Source organism: Puma concolor, chromosome B4 (assembly GCF_028749965.1).
Source record: "Puma concolor isolate L17-30 chromosome B4, mPumCon1.1.hap2, whole genome shotgun sequence".
Lineage (NCBI taxonomy): Eukaryota > Metazoa > Chordata > Mammalia > Carnivora > Felidae > Puma > Puma concolor.
In genome coordinates this window covers 84,090,661-84,111,758 of record NC_141673.1, presented here as the reverse complement: position 1 = coordinate 84,111,758, position 21,098 = coordinate 84,090,661, and the positions used below count along the sequence as shown (strand labels likewise).

Below are 21,098 nucleotides of genomic sequence, written 5' to 3'. Positions count from 1 at the left end.
TACCTAGGCCTGTTTTTAATGTCCATTTTTAACCTTAGTTTTTGGTCAACTTTTGTCATTTTGTATGCCTTGTAAATTCTTACTATTGGGTGACCCTTTGAGGTTCCACCTGAAAGCCTGGGTTGTTTATCAATGGTCCTCCTTCTTTTTATTATTTTTTTTTTAATTTTTTTTTCAACGTTTATTTATTTTGGGGACAGAGAGAGACAGAGCATGAACGGTGGAGGGGCAGAGAGAGAGGGAGACACAGAATTGGAAACAGCCTCCAGGCTCCGAGCCATCAGCCCAGAGCCTGACACGGGGCTCGAACTCACGGACCGCGAGATCGTGACCTGGCTGAAGTCGGACGCTTAACCGACTGCGCCACCCAGGCGCCCCTCAATGGTCCTCCTTCTTGACAGGCCCTGAATCTCAATATTTATTCACCTAGTCTTATGAGACTGCCAATATATGATTAACTTCTCAGCTTCTTAGCTGCTGGTTTCAAATTAGCAACTGTTTTGAGGAGAAAATGGCTTAAAATGTCAGGCTATCACTCTGAGTTTCCTCTTCTAGAAGAGGAATTGTGAGAACAGAGAATGTAAACATCCATGAAATCTCAATATGCACTACCAAACTGCTTTAAAAATAGCGGTCTAATTTCATACTTCCATTGCATTATATGAGAATGGCTGTTTTGCAGAGGTTTACTTTTGAGTAATTTACATACCTGTTTTTTCTTTTGCATTACCATTATGGTTCTTACTAAATTGTTGGTATAACATTTTACTCTTCTTTGCCTAGAATTCCTCTATGTCATCCTCATCCTACTGTTACTGAATTCTCTGTGAGATACTTTAATTTCTTGACAAGATGCCTTTTTGTTTTTCAGACTTGTTTTTTTTGCATGGGAGATGAGCACTATTTTGAGTTTTGCTTTTAAACAGATAAGAACCTAGAATAGTTCCGTTATCCTTTTGTTATCATACACATAATGGAATATGCACAGTTGCTTTTCAAAAACCTTCCATTATTTACGTGAACTGTTTATTCATTGATCTTAAATTTTTATTTTATGCACATAAATAGAATAAATTAGCTTGTCTGAAGGAAAAAATAACTTCACCCATGTCAGGGCTAATCACTTCGTTTCCCTGCCTTTTGATATTTGGCCAAAAGCTATAGGAAAATACTTCACACAGTACATAGAAATTCACAGAGGCAGGGCTATTAAACTGCTATCACACAGCATTTACTAGTTATCTTTTTCTTTTTACAATAAGCCTTCCCACTTTTCTTTAGTAGAAAAGTGACTTCAGACCTCTGCTTATAAGTCATGATATGCTGAGAGTGTAAAATGTACCAATCATTCTTTCAGGAGTCTTGGCATGGGACTGATTAGTAAAGAGATTGAAGAGACATATGGCTATGTAACTTTTTAAAAAACAAACACTTTCCATTATTTAAGCGCTGATTTATCTAGTTCTTAGGTTCTTCTTGATAGCTTCATGCTACTTATCTACATTAAGGTTTCTACAACTCTAAAGTTTGCTAAAATTACCTTAGAGTGTCAGTTCTTCCAATAGACACCTACCTAACAATTCTCTGTACAGATTGGCACCTATGTTTATAGCTGTGGGAGGTTTGATGAAGGGGTACAGTATTTAAGACCTCATAAGGTTTTTAAAAATTTTTTTAAATGTTTATTTATTTTAGAGAGAGAGCACAAGCAGGGGAGGGGCAGAGAGAGAGAGAAAGGGAGACAGAACGGAAGCAGGCTCCAGACTCTGAGCTGTCAGCACATAGCCCAATGGTGGCTCAAACCCACAAACCATGAGATCATGACCTGAGCCGAAGTCGGCTGCTTAACCAACTGAGCCACCCAGGCGCCCCAAGACCTATACGTTTTTAGAAGACAAACTTAGGAAGACTCAGGGAGTTTGATTCAGCTCATTGCTATTACAAGAGAAAAGCCCTCAGATTTGTAACATTATAAGCTATTTTGGACAAAAACTATTCATGTAGTTATCATTATCTTGGTGAGGCCCAACTTGGCCCACAGCTTCCTACCATCCTGATTCTAGATTTACAGAATGAACAACTGCCTAGGGAAGTGTAGAGAATGAGAATGAGTGGGAAGGTAGCCTTCTTAATGTAGTTTGGTCACTCCTGAGGCATCTAGAACTGACCTGGAAGTTAATATATGGTCTTAGAGGTAGGAAGAAAGATCATGCATAGCTAGTGAAAATTCTAATAATTTCTTCATTTTGTTTCTTGTTTGTCTACTATTTTTTCCTCCTGCTGGAATATATTAAACATCCTTAGAGATAATGAGTGATAGCAGGAAATAAACAGCATATTTTACTGAAAACAATCAAATTGAGAAGAGGCTTCTGTTTCTAGCTGAGTTTCAGTAACAGAAACTGTATTTGACTTCTCACCTGAAACAACTAAGAATCTAGAAGAAATTATATGAACTGATGTTTTCCAAGATATTGGACACTGTTCTCACAGACCGCGAGATCATGACCTGAGCTGAAGTCAGACGCTCAACCGACTGAGCCACCCAGGCGCCCCAACACTGGTTCTTTAAGAAGTTTAATAAAGCTGATAACTCTCAGACAAGATTGATCAGGAAAAAGGAAGGAGACACACCTGACCAGTATCAGCAACAAGAAATGTTACATCACTATACAGATTCTATAGATACTAAAGTGGTAATAAGGAAATATCTTGAACAAGTTTATGAATATAAATCTGGCAACTTAGATGAAATGGACAAATTGCTTGAAAGACACAAACTATCCATGTTCTCTCAAGAAGATACAGATAACTGGAATATACTGATATCTATTTTAAAGAAATAGAATTTGTAGGTAAAAACCTCCCCACAGAGAAACTTCAGGCCCAGAATGCTTTGCTGATGAAGTCTATAAAATATTTAAGAAAAAAATCAATCCTACAGGAACTCAGCTAGAAAATGAGAGTGGAATTATATCCTAACTCATTCTATGAGGCAAGTTTTACCCTGATGCCAAAGCAGACAAAGACATTCATTACAGAAGAAAACTACAGATCAATACTCTTCACAAACATAGATGTAAACAATTGAATCAAAATTTTAGCCAATCAAATTCAACAATATATTTAAAGGGTTAACATTATGATCAAATGAGATTTATTTTAAGAGCACAGGGTTGCTTTAACATTGAGAAAGAAAAACTATATGATCATCTCAGTAGATGCATAAAAAGCATTTGACAAAATGCTACTCCAACATTCATTCATAATATTCATTGCCACAATTAAATGTTCTGAATCATGATCCTGTTACTCCTTTGTCTGAAATTTTCCCATTGCTTCCCGTGCCCATTGTGAAGATCAAATTCCTCAGCCTGGTATTCAAGGCTCACTGTGATCACTCCCCAAATCTGGCCCCTACAGCCCTGTTACACTAATTGATACACTGCTCAGTGGAGCAATGCTGTAAAATGCCTTATATCTCCTAGATCCTAGCTTTTTCTGCCTCCTTCAGTTTGTTTATGCTGTTCCTTTGCTCTAAGTAAGATAGTGGTTCGCAACCTTGGCTGTGTGCTAGAATTACTATGGAGTTTAAAAAAATACCATGCTCTATTCCAGCACTAGAACATCTGACTCGGAGTCTAGGGTAGGATCAGGACATTAAAAACTTCTCAGGTGATTCAATTGTGTAGGTAGGGTTGAGAACTAGTGATCTAGGATGTTCTCAAAGACTCCAAATTTGCATACCCCAAATTTACTTATCTTTCTAAGATAATTCTAAATGATAACTCCTTCACAAAGTCTTCCCAGATCATCCTTGGCTGGGAGAAAGTTCTCCTCTAAATGCCTTGATACATTATTTGCCTCTCTCTCAATCCTTACACCTGCAGCTCTTTTCTGATCTACCTGAGTGAAAGTTCTTAAAACCATATTCACAAGTCTTTTTTGAATTTTTGCCCCAAACAAGTCATCATTTTTAACATGGTAGATAGATACTGAATGAACAATTTGATGAAGTGTTTTTGGATGGTTGAAAGAACACTTAGGTGTTCACTACAGTTGAATGGTAATAGAGGGTGATTTTAGGAAATGTGACCTAAGGGGAAATGTTTCCTTTATGTATGATCATCAAACCTGGCTAACAACTTCTTTTAGCCTTCTAACACCCTCTGTCAACATGTGTTTATTACTAATAATTCACAATTCAATCTGTTGTTAAGGAACAAGAAAATCAGGGTTAAGTAAATGTATAGATGAGTCTACTCTTTTATTTCAGTTCTAATATCAACTTTCATCCTGATAATTCTTTTTGCCAGATACCAACAACCATAAAAATGGATCAAGGAATAAGTCCACCTTTCTCCTTATATCTTGAACTCAAGAGACTAGTAGAAGAGAAAAAAAATACTAAATCCATCTGAATGATTTCCCAATAATAAAAAAAATATAATTGACTTTATTTGTAGGGATTATGTAGTGCTATTTTCTCTGGCATCTTTGAAAAATCAGCATCCTTGTTTGGTTCCCTAGAAAGTTACATTGATTTCTTATCATTGTTCAGAACGTGAAACAGTTGTATTTCAACAAGCTGTTTAGGGTTTTAGATGAAATCATGGATGTAACAACAGATTAGAAACAAAATTTTCTGGGGCGCCTGGGTGGCTCAGTCAGTTAAGCGTCTGACTTCGGCTCAGGTCATGATCTCATGGTTCAGGAGTTCCAGCCCTGCACTGGGCTTTGTGCTGACAGCTAAGAGCCTGAAGCCTGCTTTGGAGTCTGCGTTTCCCTCTCTCTCTCTGCCCCTCCCCTGCTTGTACTCTTTCTGTCTCTCAAAAATAAATAAACATTAAGAAAAAAGAAATAAAATTCTCTACTGATATAACGTAGCTTCTATCCCAAGAGAAGATATTAAATAGTTCAAATAGAATATGTACCTGGATCTAGATTGGCCCACTTCTTCAAGAATCATGGAAAAGTGCTTCCGGGTGTTCTCTGCCTGGAATGAGCATGCAGCAAATTTCTTTGAATCACCAAACAAAGATAGGAAATAATCTTCTCCTTCCCCAGTTACAGCTGTCTCAGGAGCAAGGACTGACGGAGGCTGTTTCTTTGTCATTATGAAGCTGTTGACTCCTTTTAAAGAAATCAGTCAAAGAGGAAAGCAACAGAGAGAGAAATAAATAAAAAGACATTAAAGGAACCCAAAGTTGCTATCTTTATTCTTTGCTTCTACAAAATTATATTCTTTATACATTTTACGGTCACTGTCAAACTCAATGAGGATAATTAAAAGCTTTAAACCAAAGTCTATAAAATAACTAGTGATTATTTTTAGTAACACATAATTTCTAGAGATTATTTCAATAATCTTAAATTATCAATAATATCACTGGCATAATGACTTTTACTCAACTGATTATTAAATACTAGAAGCATTATAAGCTTTCGTATGTACTAGAAGCATCATAAGCTTTCCAGGAGGTAAAACATTTGAGTTTCTCAAATTTGGATATGTTATATATAAACACAACTTTATTTTATTTCATATTAGCCATCCTCCCCAAATTATTACCCATAAATTAAAACGTCAAATGAATCCTTCCTACCAACAATTAGTAATTGTGCCAGGTAAAGACTTAAATTTCCTCTAATGAACTAAAATTCTTTATTAGAAAGATAAAGTAATGCTTAATCAGACTCTAGTATGCTCTTGGAAATTTGTTTTTTTTTAAATTATGATTTTGCATGGAAAGAACCATGCTGAGTAAACCTAATCATGTGTCTGCAGAGAGAGTAACACTTCAGAGAGGGACCATGATGGAGTGGATAGAACAAAATATCTTGGATTTACACAGACCTGCAATTGTATCCAGGCTCTGCCACTTAGTAAGCCAATGGATTTAAACTTTTTAATTCTCCATTTTCCTGAACACAAATTATACTACCTTGTGTAAGGCAATGTGAGGATTGAAGAAAATGTAGATAACTGTCTAGCACAGTGTCTAGTATTCAGCAAATATTCAGTAAGTGATAGCAATTATTGTAGTTCAGGGACTTTGGTTAATGTGACACTGGGTCCAAAATCATCAAAGGATTAAGGCAATCTAGAGTTTGCTTTATATTCTTGTGTCTTTAACAAAGCCAAAACAAGATGAAAGATGGAAAGGAGTAAACACGTAGTTCCTAAAAAGAATTCCTCAAAGTATTTTGTCTAGAAGCAATGTATGGAATTCAATTAGTTCATTTCCAGTCAAGTGGGTATTTACTTAATCATTAAATTTCTTTGGGGAAGGAGATTATACATTATCTTTGTATTCTAAAAAGAAAGAAGATGGATTAATTTTAGTGCCAGTTGTTATTTAATCTAGAAAGGAACCCAGGTATCTATCTATAGAAGTTGAATCTACGGTAACTGAAGGAGAAGAATACAGCTCAGCTCAAGTCTCATCTTGCAAGGGGAAACCACTATGTTTTGTTTTTCCCCCTAATACTAAAAGATTGCACAGTTTAATCCAAATATAGGACATATACCATGATGATACAGTGACAAAGAAGGAAAAATATTCCCTCCCTAGATGTAAAGTTGGTATTTTCACTTTTGAGTGTATGGATTTTGGTCACTGCTAAAGGTCAGTGTGATCTTAGGAGGTCTTTGTAAAAAATATATTTTAGGCATACAAACAATGAAGCATAGGTAATAATGGCATTAGGTGAAATCCCCAAATGAAATAGGAAAATATCAGAAACAAAATGAAACACAGATAAACAGCAGCCAGGCTTAACTGTCCACAGAGTAATAGAGGAAAACAGAGGCATCAAGAGTCATGGGTGTGTTTGTGCTACCAGTTTGGAAACTTGTTGACTGGTAATTGAAATACAGACCCCAAATTTAACCTATTTAATGAGAAGGTGCTTGTAGATATATTCAGATTCACAACTAACTTTTATTTAGTACTTACTGTATGCTAGGTAATTTTCATAAATATTTTATTTAATTCTTAGGCCAGCCCTGTGAAGTTGACATTTTCATCCCTATTTTGCACTTGTGGGTAATGGAACTCAGGGATGTTAAATACCCTTACCTAAAATCTCCCAGTGCAGGAAGTAGAAATATAGTTTAGAGCTAGGTCCTCTGTTTCCAAGACCATGGTCTTTTCAGTAAACCTTGATAATTAATATACCCTCAAAGTTCCCTACACTTGTTTAAAAACAAACATGCTGTGGGTATTGCTAAAGTGCATTGTTTACAGTGTTGGCAACTGTCAAAACCTGACTTTTTCCTGTTATAGAACTGCTTCTGTTTTCTTCTCCTCCAAATTCATTATTGTTCTTTTTCTCTCCACCGTTTTGTTACCATTTATTTTGCTTCTTTCTGTTATCTGTCTTTTCCTTACATAAGCCATAAGTCTTCTAATGGCACAAATACACAAGACATTGCTTAGTCTTTCTGATAGTGTTCAGAGGAAGGGGAGTAAATGCTACACATTAGAATTTTCATCTAGCAATTCTAGAGCACCTCAGCCATCAGCCCATGAACATTATGACAATTCAAGATATTTTAATCATGGGGATGATACATCTGGCCACATACATTTATGTGACCTGAGTATGACTCCAGTGCTAAGATCAATGGTAAGGATAATCAAGTTACTCTGCATATGACATTAAGAGATTTGTGTTATTGGAGACAAATCATAACACATCATTCTGACTTCTAGGCACATAAAAAACCTATTGAACTGCATGCTTTAAAAAATAGTCTAAAATTTTTGATACATGTTTTACTTACCCAAGCTGTTTGCTGATTGGGAATGGCCCTCTATAGTAGTTTTAGGAGTGTTCTGCCCAGTTGTTGATACAGTTATTCCACTAAACTGAGGGTCAGACATATAGTAACTGAGAGGTGTGTCATAGGTTAATGACTGTGACAAAGGCAGTGTGGCATCTGAATCTGTTTGCGGAAAAAAATGTACTAAAGATCGCTGTGTCACTGGGCGACCATCATGTGTGTCTTCTCTTCTGTGCACATAAAATAGTATAATAAACAAAGTAAGAAAGTCAAAACGAATAGATACAAACATAAGAATCATGAACTATGATTACTACTCAGAGTTCTGCTTTTTAAAAGAATTATACATCTTGTACGCATAAGGACATCTTACAGTTGTAGTTTTAGCGATCTAAGTAAGATGCTTTAAGCCTCAAGACATGCTTTTATTTACTTTTTTACCTAAAAAGTAAATTGCGACTGTAGATGATTTTGAAAACGTACAAAAGTAGAAAGAAGAAAACAAAAGTCACCAAAATGCCACCAACCAAAATTTTTACAATTTAATTCCAGGCCTTTTAGTGTATTCTTTTTAACTCAAAATTGAGACTCTAGAAACCATTTATATCCCACTTTTATCACTTGTTACATAATATTTCCCTTTCAATTAGCTTAAAAAGCATGATTATAATACCTGTTTAATATATCATTGTTTACTAAACCGTTTTCTTTCAATTCCTGTTGCTTAACTAATTTTCTATTTCTATTTCTAATTATAAAAATTCTAGAGTTAATGTCTACTTTCAAATATAGTCTGAAAATTAATTTCTATAAATGCAGAGCACATGTGTACATGTGTGTGCGTGTGTGTGTGTGTGTGTTGAGGGGAATATAGAAAAGAGAGAGAAGAAAGACTTAATTTGCCAGTATTATTTTTATAAGTAAGTCTTACTATGAACAAAGATTTTCCTTTCTTTCTTTTTTAAATGCATAAAGCATTTATTAACTAGTGTGCATTTAAACAAAGCCTCTAAACCACAACACAATTATTTTACAAGTAAAACAATATTCCCATGGCACGACTCATGAAAAGGTTTGTGACAAACTTTGTATGAGTCACATTGAGATTTAGTTACCTCAAAGCAATCTGTGTGTGTGTGTGTGTGTGTGTGTGTGTGTGTGTGTGTGTATGCATGTGTGTGTGTTTAATACTTGAATTATCAACAAAGTCCTGGGGTCCAAAATCCTTTAGATTTCTGAAAAACTTGGTAAATGGTCAGCTTATGCACCCCTTTACTGGGGGCCACTTATCTACCTCTGTTAGTCAAGAGCTAAGTATTTGCCTTCATGGATTGTCACTATTTTGATCTCTTTATTTTCCAGAGTTCCTATGAAGATATTTTAGCAAGTCTTCTGTTTTTTTGTTTTTTTTGTTTTTTGTTTTTTTCCAAATGTTTTCATAAGGGGACAAGGGCCTGAAGTTTCCTAATCCACCAAAGTGATATCAGTCTTAATCTCTTTGTTTACCAAGATATATTCATAATTTTGTTCTGCAATTTGTAAGTTCCTTCATCAGAAATATTGTATCTGGAGAGTTCTGTACTAAAAACCAGACTTCTCTAAATGTACCTCTCAGAAGGTACAGACATCCTAGTTAATTTTTTTTAAATAATTAAATGGCATTGGCTTTAAAAATTGTACTACTAGCCCAGTACATGTTAAGCTTGAGCATTTGCCATTTTGCTGACATCCTAAGCACTCATCTTTGTCATAAAAGCTCTAACCCATGAAAATATACTCTTGTCTATGATGTGGTGGGTAGTGGGAAGGAGACTATAGAGGTAAATTGTCAAATTAAAAATATTTCGTCTCTGTCCAACCTGAGACAGGATCATATGATATGATTTCTGCCTGATACTAGCTAGAATAAGCAGGAAAAGTACTTTTCTCTTTCAAAGTTCCTTACATCTATCTGGGTTTCATTACAAACTGCCTATATCTTTTCAGCATGTTCATTTTATAAGCTTCAAAGTTTTTTCTTCCTCCAGTAAAACAATAGCATTTTGGAATAATTTAATTCCACAGAAGATTCCTAATAAGCTTTTGCAAATGTTGTGATTAAAGAAATCTGGCCTAGGGCCACAAAGTATTCTTATTTTTGTAGTTGAATAAGAAATTTCTAATAGGTGCACATACTTTTGTAAGAGCTCCAACATTTCAGGAAGAGACACATGTCTAGATACATTATTTAAACCCTGTACTCCCTGACTTGTTAGACTCTTTTTGGAAGATAAGGGATTTGTCCTAGTGCTTAGTTAGCTTTGCCTCTATTGTATGGAATTTTCTAAGCTCTTTGTTAGTACTTTGTTACCTCTGGGATTGATTAGCACTAAACCAGAGGTAGTTATAAAAGTTCAATTCCCACATTTCAATGTTATTTTAAGGGGTACTACATTGGTAATACTGACACCAATCATTTCTCAGATGACCTCAGATGACCATTTAAAAAATGGACTTGAACTGAACAGTAAACACAGGACACCTAGGTGCGAAATAACATTAGCTTTAAATTGGGTACATTCAGGGAGTTCCTGTCTGGCTCAGTCTGTAGAGCACATGACTCTCAATCTCAGGATCGTGAGTTAAAGCCCCATATTGGACATGGAGCCTATTTAAAAAAAATTTAGGTATTTAAATTGGGTATATTCAATACTAGAGGCCATTAAAAAAAAAACTGGAAAATCTATGCTAATTCTCTAATTGATAGAATGATTTAATCAGTAAAAACAGGGAGTTGTAGTTTTTTGCTTTTGTTTTTCTTTCTTTTTTTTGGTGGTGGTGGGGTGAGTTGCAGTTTTTATTTCACATCCTCACAGGTATTTTCCAAACCAAAATTCTCTATCAATTCTTTGTCCCCAAGGTCAGTAAAGTAGTTCTAAAGAAATTATCTGCCAATTTCCTTAACACGCTAGATATAAGTTTTGGAGTCTCAACCATGACTCATATGATAGAGATCTGTACAGGTGAACTTTTGTATTACTCAAGGACTGTACTTTATAACACAGTGGTTGGGGAAATAGTTGTATGTTATAGTTAATTTTAGAAAAATGTGTGGAATCAATTCTAGTTACAACTACTTCATAAGATATTTTGAAAGAAGAGGTCAAGTACGTCCTCATTATCCTCTAAAACTCAGATCCTTCTCTCCTCTCACTTATGCCATTCTTACTGTGCTTGATTTTCCATTTTATCTTCCTGCTCATGGACTTCACTCTGCAGGGCCACTGAAGTTTTCTGACTGGCTTGCATGTCTTTCATCTTGGCTAGAAGAAAAGTCTCGTTTCTTTCCTGGGGGAAAAAAATCATGATATTAGGAATAAATATAGCTGAATTTGAAGGTAGACTTTATTTTCAAGTGACCTCACCAGTTAATCTAACTACCTCAAAGCATATGCCAGATTAAATAATTTCTTTCCCAAACTGGTGCCAGAGCCAGGCTTCTAATGTAAATATGTAAATATTGACATAGCCAATACTGGTATTGGCTAATGATATGATGCAAATCAGGGTGAAGGTGTGTAACATTCACTTGAAGCAGCTCAAGAGGCAGGGCGGCAACCCAGAAGGCTACCTTTATGACTATAACTTTCACATCGGCCAACACTGCCTGTTAGAACACTGTGAGTTAATGTCTCCATAGTTACAAAGTTCCAGTCTCTGAGCAATTACTATATTGATGCTGCACCTGCTTTTCAATTTGCAGACAGTAAATAAGGTAACTTGCTTTTAGGAGAGCCATATCTCTCACTGGATAAATTTTGATACCAAAATATTCAATATCCTATTTTGGATATCTGAGGGTCAAGGCCTATATATAAATATTGGGAGCATTAGTTACTGTTTTTAATTGTTTTTTTTTTTTAATTTATTTTGTTTTGGCAAATGTTCTCTGAACACACACAAATGGCCAAGCAGCAGGAACAGAAAACTTGTATACTTTTCAGGCAGAAAGAAACCTATTGGTAGAAATAGTGAAATCAAAGCTAGGAGGACCTAAATTCTTCTCCTAGTTATGCCAGCAGTATGGTTTAGAAGAAATCACTTAGCTCAGATTCCAACCTTGAATAAAAGATTCACACTTAATGCTTTATGATAATTATGACATAAGAATAAAATTAACACATAGGAAGGTACATGACTGTACACAGTAATAAGGCAGATTAACAATGATGATTACTGGGTGAGTAGGTTCATTTAATAAATATTTAAATAAGCATCCACTCTGTACCAGGAACCAGATAGGCACTAACAATTCCTTCTTCAAGGAATAAAGATAAACATCTTCCAATTTAGATTAGAAAATAGCTTCCATCAGGGAATGATGAATAATAGTTAAATACAAAGGCCAACGAACAAAGTAACTGCTTTAATAAGTCAAAAGAAAAAGATTTCTTAGGGAACCTATGAAATAGTGGCATGGAGGATCCTAAACTTACCTCTTCACACAGATACTCCTAGATAGCAGCCACATCAGTGTAACTAACTCAGAAAATGACATGAAGACTGGCAGAATAGACTCTCCACAGTTAATTTTGGAAAGGAGGCCACATAAAAAAATGGTAGAAAGGGTGGAACCCCAGTTGGGAGCCAAACTAACCTGTGAGACTAACCATAAATACCAGAGGGACACCACAAGCACAGAAAAGGAGGAAGACAGATTCCACACCAGGCACCCCAGACATATGGGGCCTGAACTGGGAAGATGAGTCCCCATAACATTTGGCTTTGAAAATCAGAAATTCTTAACTTTGAGTTTTCACAATCACCGGGTTTTAACACTGGGAACTTTCAAAATCAGTGGGCTCAGCTCCAGGAGAGCCAGAAGGTGACAGGAAACAGTTGCCACCCTTAACAAAACAGCACACAACTTTGACAAGATACAGCATAGAAGCAGCAGTTTGAAAAGCACCTGGGGTACACCAGGAAGATTTATTTACTAATGTCAGAATGTGTGCTAGAGGAACAGGAATCTTTAAGAAATTTCTCCAAGAACAAAAGAGCTGGCGGGCACCATTATCTCCATCTATCCCCAGCATGGATAGCCAGACATCTGTGGGAACCAGCATGAACACTTGGTACCTAGCTTAGGTTTCATCCTCCAAGAAGATGAGCACTTACCTTGATAACACTTATGTGCCCTGCCCCCACATTCTCCTGCAGACTGCCCCATCCAACCTGCCTTAATCCTTCCAAAGTCATGTCTGATGCAGCGCCTTCTACAAGCAGCCCTGACAGTGGCCAGCACCACTCCAAAATGACTCTTGCTCTGGTGAGAGGGAAAGATAATCACACAGGTCAGTTCCACTGCAGCCTTAGCGGTGGGCTGGGGGAAAACATCTGATCTAACTGCTGGCCCTGCCCACTGACAAAAACTTCACAGGGGGCAGCACAAAGAGAAAGCCCTGTAGTTGGGGGCGCCACTGCAAACAGACAGACTGAGGGCAGACATCTGGTCTGATAGGTTTCACTCACCAAAAAAAGCCACTCAGGAGACAATCCAGGGATAGCAGCCTGCAGGTAAGCGCAACTACAGTTCTGGATAACAGGCTGAGGGCAAGCGACTGGTCTGACCCAACTACACGCACAAAGTGGTCCCAGACTATCCTCATAATAGCACAGAGACCAAACCCTGCCCACAACAAAGATGACCACCTAGCCGACTGGAGTGAAGGAAAATGTGGCTCAACCACAACAGTAGTGTGTATGCAACACACATAGGAGACATCTCTGAAGTGCCAGGTTTTGATGAACAAGGGACATTGCACTACAGGGCACTATAGGACCTCTTCTTCATAAGTCCATTACTTTCAAGAGATATAATTGACTTTCCTAATACATAGAAACAAACATATTTAGACAAAATGAGACAGAGGGATATATCCCAAATGATCAGGACAAAATCATAACAAAATGATTTGGAGATGAGAAATATGCCTCATAGAAATTCAAAGGAATGGTCATAAAGACACTAATTGGATGCGAAAAAAGAGTGGAATGGAGGATCTCAGTGAAACCTTCAACAAAAAGACAGAAAATATAAAAAAGGACCAATCAGAGATAGAGAACTAAATTACTGAAATTAAAAAATACACTGGAAGGAATCAACAGTAGATAAGAGAAAGCAGAAAAATGGATCAGTGTGCTGGAAGACAGAATAATAAAAAGCAAAGAAACTGAACAACAAAAAGAAAAAAAAAGTATAGTAAAAAATGAGAATATTTCAAGGAAACTCAGTGACATTATCAAGCACAATAACACTGATATTATAGGTATCCCAAAAAAAGAAGACAGAGAAAGGGGAGGGGCAGATAATTTATTTGAAGAAATAATAGGTTAAAACCTCCCTAATCTGAGGAAGGAAATAGACATCCAGATCTAGGAGGAACAGAGAGCCCCCAACAAAATCAACGCAAAGAGGTCCACACCAAGACACATAATAATTATAATGGCAAAAAGTAATGGCAAAGAAATAATCCTAAAGCACCACAAGAGAAGAAAACAGTTACATACAAGGGAAACCCCATAAAGCTATCTGCTGATTTTTCAGCAGAAACTGTACGCCAAAAGAGAGTGGCATGATATATTCAAAATGCTGAAAGAAAAAAACCTGTAACCAAGAATACTCTATCCAACAATGCTATCCTTCAGAACAGAAGGAGAAATAAAATAGTTTCATAGACTATTTAAATTTAAATTAATTATAGAACCCCTATAAAATTTAAAGGGGTTCATCACTATATCAGCCTTACAAAAAATGTTAAAGGGAATTTTTGACTGGAAAGAAAATGGCCATAATCAAGAATAAAAAAGTTACAAAATGAAAAGGTTTCACGGGTACACACAAACATAATAAGTAGTAGATTAATTACTTATAAAGCCAATGTAGCTAAATCAAAAAAGCAGTAAAATCATATATATAAAAAATCAGTTAAAGGATAAGCAAAATAAAAGGATGTAAAGTATGACATTATATACATAAAACGTGGGAGGGGACAGTAAAAATTCAGTGCTTTTAGAATGGGTTCAAACTTAAATGACCATCATCCTAAAATAGACTGCCATATGCATAGGATCTTATATATCAACCTAATGATAATCACAAATAGAAAACTGTAAGAGATATGCAAAGAATAAAGGGGAAGGATTCCAAGTATATCACTAAAGAAAACAAACCAAAAGGGAAGAGAGCAAGAGAGGAAAGGGAGAAGAACTACAAAACAAACCAACAAACCAACAAAAAACCATAAAACAAGTAACAAAATGGCAATAACTACATACCTATCAAGAATTACTTTGAATGTAAATGGATTAAATGCTCATATCAAAACATGGGATGACCAAATGGATAAAAAAGCAAGACCCATCTATATGTTGCTTTTAAGAGACTCACTTCTTTTTTTTAATTTATTTATTTAAATTCAAGTTAATTAACATACAGTGAAGTATTTGTGTCAGGAGTACAGCACAGTGATTCATCTCTTACATATAATACCCAAGTGCTCATCTCAATTAATGCCTTCCTTAATGTCTGTCACCCATTTAGCCCATCCCCCCAACCACCTCCCCTCCAGAAACCTTCAGTTTGTTCTCTGTATTTAAGAGTCTCTTATGGTTTGCCTCCCTCTCTGTTTTTATCTTACATTTTTTTCCCTTTCCCTATGTTCATCTAGTTTGTTTCTTAAATTCCACATATGAATGAAATCATATGATATTTGTCTTTCTCTGACTTATTTGCTTGGCATAATACACTCTAGTTCCATCCACATTGTTGCAAATGGCAAGATTTCATTCATTCTGATTGCTGAATAATATTACGTTGTGTGTGTATGTATATATGTATATATATCTCATATCTTTTTTATCAATTTATCAGTCAATACACATATAAAAATGCTGTCTTGAAGGGGCACAGGCATCCCACTGTTTATAGCAGCACTATCAACAATAGCCACATTACAGAAAGAGACTCACTTCTAGCCTAAAGATGCAAGCAGGCTGAAAGTGAAGGAATGGAAAAAGCATTATCATTCAAATAGAAGTGAAAAGAAAGCCTGGGTAAAAATAGTTATATTGGACAAAACAGACTTTAAAATAAAGATTGTAACAACAAAGAAGGATACTATTTAATGATAAAGAGAACAATCCAACACGAAGATATAGCAATTGTAAATATTTATGCACCCAACATGGAGCCCCCAATTACATAAAGCACCTATTAACAGACATAAAGGAAGTGATCTATAGTAATACAATAATAGTAAAGGACTTTAACATCCACTTAAATTGATGGATATATCATCTAGACAGAAAAATCAACAAAGAAACTGTGGCTTTGAATGACACACTGGACCAGATGGCTCTAACAGATACATTCAGAACATTCCATCCAAAAATAGCATAATAAACATTTCTTTTTTCAAATGAACATGGAATATTCTTCAGAACACATGTTGGGTCACAAAACAAGTCTCAAAAATTCAAAAAGACTGATATATCATGAATCTTTTCTGATCATAATGGTATGAAATTAGAAATCTATCACACACATACAAATCTGGAAGAACACAAATACATGGAAGCTAAACAACATGGTACTAAACAATGAATGAAGATATATGCACCCTCTTGTTTACTACAGCATTATTTACAGTAGCCAAGTTATGGGAACAACCCAAGTTCCATCAATAGATGAATGGGTAAAGAGGAGGTGGTATATACACAATGGAATATTACTCAGCCATAAAAATAGTGAACTCTTACAATATACAACAACATGGATGGATCTCGAGGATACAATGCTAAGTAAAATAAGTCAGAGAAAGACAAGTACCATATAATTTTACTCATATGTGTAATTTAAGAAAAAAAACAAGAAAAAAAAGGGAAAAACAAAAAAAAAAGATTCTTAAATATAGAGAACAAACTGGTGGTTGTCAGAGGACAGGTGGGTGGGGGGATGGGTGAAATAGGTGAAGGGGATTAAGAGTGCACTTATCATGATAAGCACTGAGTACTATATAGAATTGTTGAATCACTATATTGTACACCTAAAATTAATATAACACTGTATATTAATTATAATTGAATTTAAAAAATGAGTAAAAAAAGAAATGACAAGAAATATACTACTTGAAGTTATAGTGAAGCAAGTAAGCTAGAGGAGGGTAAACATTTGACTGTATTTTCTCTGTCTTGGAGATGAAGCATAATTCCTTATTAGGGTTGTGGGCCAATTATGTAAACATAGCATAAAGAGATTTATAAATTTATACTTATTCTTAGGAAATAAGTAAAAATGAATTTATTATTTCTTACCACTATCCCAGTTTCCCTATTTCTACCTGACTGGTTTCTTAGTTGTTAAAATTTTCTGTACTTGAACTACATATATTACCATGAAGTCATTATGATCTCACTTGTTTTATCAGAGAACCTATTCACATTCTGCAATATAGTTTGGAGAAACAAAATTTCATCAACTGAGAAAAATTTTGAAAAGCTTTAAGTTTGCGAATGTTCCACTAGTCATTCCCCATACAGGATCTTCCTTATTTATTTTCCCAAAGTTATAGCATATATGCAACTAAAACTAAGCTCAAACTAAGTAAGTGGTTTTCAACAGGGTATGAAGTGAACCATGGAGGGCATTTTGCAAATGTGAAAGAACAGTGACAGTAGTCATAAAGATTGGTGGGGATACGAGCCAGAGACTTTCTTAAATATTGCAAATAATTTTCCCACATACTACATAATTTTCTAGACAAAGATGAAAACTAGTTTATAATTATCTGAGTGCAAAGCCCAATTCCATATTACCTATAAATACAAAATATTTTTTTCAAACTTTAAATATATACTAAAATCTCCACGAAGTAACTATTTGTTTACATTGAGGAAGAGTGTATTGGTTTGTTCAGAACTTTTCAAAGAGTTGTTTGTCAGTTTGGAAAAATTACACCATCAATGGTAATACCACATGGTGTATTCATGTGGTTTATATAATGTACCTGAAAATACATAATAACGGTAGAAAAAACAATAATAGCAATAACAACAACAAAATCAACGTGATATTTAATAATATTAAGGAATAAAAGTTAAATATTTTAGGTGTGTTTGGCATTATGATTGTATTCGTTAAGAATAATCCTTACTGTTTAGAAATACATACTGAAGCTTTTTACATAAAGTTATATGATGTCTAGATTTGCTTCAAAATAATACAGATCATAAGAAGTGAATGGAGATGGAGATGAAAAAGATGGGCATGATTTGTAACTGTTGAAGCTCAGTAATGAATACAAGGAGGTTTGTTATACATTATGTCTATTTCTTCTTTAAATGTTTGGATTTTTCTAGAGTAAAAAGGCTAGAACACACGTTTCATTTTGGGATCTGTAGACTTTAAACATTGATGGTATCATCATCATGGCTGTCTCTAGCTCAGGAAGGATAGGGTCAAGCAAGAGCTGAAGGGGAAAAGCAGAAGCACCTACTGTTTATGAAGTACAATAGTCTTTACACAGATCCTTTCATCACAGCTCTGGAAGATACGAATTGCTCCATTTTCTCAAATGAGGGGGTAGAAGTTCAGAGAGATGAATACCTCTTCCAAGGTTATACCACCAATAGATGGCAGAGCCAGAATATGGTCTCACATTTATTTGTTACAAAGACTCCTTCACTGTACCCCCTGTTTCTCTGTTGTAATTCTTATCCAAAATCTTCCTAACTCCTTCCATGGTAACTGCCTGACCACTTACTCCTGAACCAGCTCTTCCCTGGTTTCTCTCTGCTTTGATCTCCAATGACTCTCTCCCCTGGCTTCCAGAACCTGTGTCAATTCTCTCTTTGGTCGTATCCTTTGTTGGAAAACTGCTAGAATTTTGCATGAGAAATTGAAGTACTCCCCATGAGACAGATATAGGGTAAAACAGGATAATGAAAACTTTTTTTTTTAATTTTGTGAGCTTTTACCTTAATTAAGAAAAATTAAAAGAGGCAAAATACCATATTCAGCAATTTTAAAAAACCAGGGAAACATTACATGCACATAATTTTTTAAAAGCTGAAAAACACAAAGAACTGGCTTTATGCATTCTAGTCCTCTGTTTCCACATATGGAGAACATTTACACACTAGGGGATTTTATTAAATTGGTAATATAAATAAAATGTCTTGTGTGAATGCAGACTGTATATATAAAGAGAATTTCCATCCCCTCTCAGGCCATGGGTGGGAATATTCATATGCAGTAATATGCAGTTGAGGATTACAATTTAAAACATGACATATTTCACTAGCTAAGATTCAAGAGTTCGTATATATAGGAATACAGTTTCACATTTGCACCTACATAAATATAGTATAAATTCCTATTGCAAAGCATCTTCCTAGTGTAAAAATGAACTAGGTTGATTCATCTCCTTCCCAAGATCCACATATAAGTAACAGAGCTGCAAACATAGATACTATTATTTTACCTTGCAGTCAGGGTCATGTTAAGATCCTACTGGAGATGTTCACAGAAAGGATGAAGAACCATTTGGGGGAGGTTCCAGTTTCAGATAGTTTGTCCAAATACCTTCACGGGTCTTTCCTGTCACAAAATTCTATTCGGAAACAACACTAAGATCTTAGATCTGCCTATGTGGTATTAAGTATCAAGCAATGGTTTCAACCCTCAGACATTCCTATCAGTTTTAGCACTGGCTCATAAATAACTGCATAGTTATTTCACACATAGGGTACATGTATTTTAGGTTTAGTCTTTATCCATCAATAGTTTCTATCCATTTTCTTTAAAGGAATATAATGCTTATTATTCTAAGACAGGTTATCTCAGACTTGTTTAGGGGGCAGAGACCAGATCACATTCTTATTTGCAGAGCACCATGTTCTTGGCAAAATATTAAAAAAATATAAATCAATATTTTTATTTCATCTACACATTATTTTAAGATATTTTTACTAGCAAAAAGAAATCCATCGTATATTATTTGTATAACATATAACCTCACAACCACCAGCTTACAAGTCTTAAAACACCGAACAAACTGTTGAACCAAGAACAAATGGTTGGTTTTGAGTTTTTCTATCAATATGAATTTGCAATTTCATTTTCTTCTGTCATCTATTGGCAAACTTTAGCAGAAAAGTGGTATCTGGAACCAAAGACTTGTAAAAAATCATTGGAAAACAATTTGAATTGAGTAAATGTTATCCATTAACTTTTTTTCCCCCTCTGCAAGCAGGGTAAAGGCAATCATTATTCAATATTACAGTCAAATGCTCTCTCTCTATAGCTTATGGAACACTCGTACCCCATAGGAACACTGTGTGATAAGCACTGGATTAAAAGAGTATGAAAGAGAGCTATTAGAAGCCTGAATATAAACCCTTCCAGTGGCCTCAGGCAAAAATACATCTAAATGGAGCCCAGCCAAGCTCAAAGTGGAAGCACACCCAGGCAAAGGGCACCTCCTTCTCTTCCTCTGCACATATAACAAATTTGATCTGTGGTACCTACTGTTAGCATTACTCATTATTGATGATGGTGATAGGTGGCAATTGAGAGGTACAGTTCACCAAGGGTGAATTAGTTATTCTTGAAAAATCCCATGATACTATTTATATAAATGAAGCTGCTTTTATTATTTTACTGACAGTTTGAGTTATAAGTAAACTTAAATTGGGAAATTTAATTTAAGTTAGCAGCTTTCTTCTCCATGTGCAAATGAGAAAACAGAAGAAATCAGGATGTTTCTAATACTATTGATGACCCTGAGATTTGAGTTATATCTTTTATAAGAGGATACTTGTGACTTTGACTAGCAACAGAAAAGCCACTGGGGTGGTTAATAATACTGTGTCTGAAATTTTACTGTGTCATTTCTTTGAGACCCTGTATGTTAGAAAGAGGTGAGAATCCAGACACCTGAGATGGAATGAGAAAATCCATGCACTGTTTGCAAATGGAGTTCTCAAAAGTTGGACAGTCAATGAACTGAGGCACCCAGGTGCCCCTCCATTTACTAGTTTTACTACAATTTGGGCAAAAATTCTAATTTTATAGTGGTAACCTTTTCACTGGTGTTCTATCAGGAGAAAAGTTTAAAAATCACAGTTACATACCATCCTCAAGAACTCCAAATCAAGTCAAATGATTATAATCAGAATTTGTAGGCTTAGCAAATGTCCATTGACTGATGATGGATAAAGAAGATGTGGTATATGTATATAATGGAATATTACTCAGCAATCAAAAATA

The 21,098-nt window shown here is 35.4% G+C and overlaps 1 protein-coding gene across 12 annotated transcripts in view; it reads right to left on the bottom strand.

Moving 5' to 3' along the window:
* Positions 1 to 21,098, bottom strand: part of LMNTD1 (lamin tail domain containing 1) — a 446,849-nt gene that overhangs the window by 26,411 nt on the left and 399,340 nt on the right. For 8 of the 12 annotated variants that reach the window (XM_086713811.1, XM_086713806.1, XM_086713807.1 and 5 more), the window contains 3 exons: positions 10,998 to 11,116; positions 7,790 to 8,019; positions 4,935 to 5,133 (listed from right to left, as the gene is read on the bottom strand). In XM_086713811.1, coding sequence (XP_086569937.1) covers positions 4,935 to 5,133; positions 7,790 to 8,019; positions 10,998 to 11,116 — 548 coding nt within the window. Of the gene's footprint in view, positions 1 to 4,934; positions 5,134 to 7,789; positions 8,020 to 10,997; positions 11,117 to 11,209; positions 11,403 to 21,098 lie in introns of those variants that run through there. The other 4 variants (XM_086713814.1, XM_086713816.1, XM_086713815.1 and 1 more) reach the window with 3 other exon arrangements.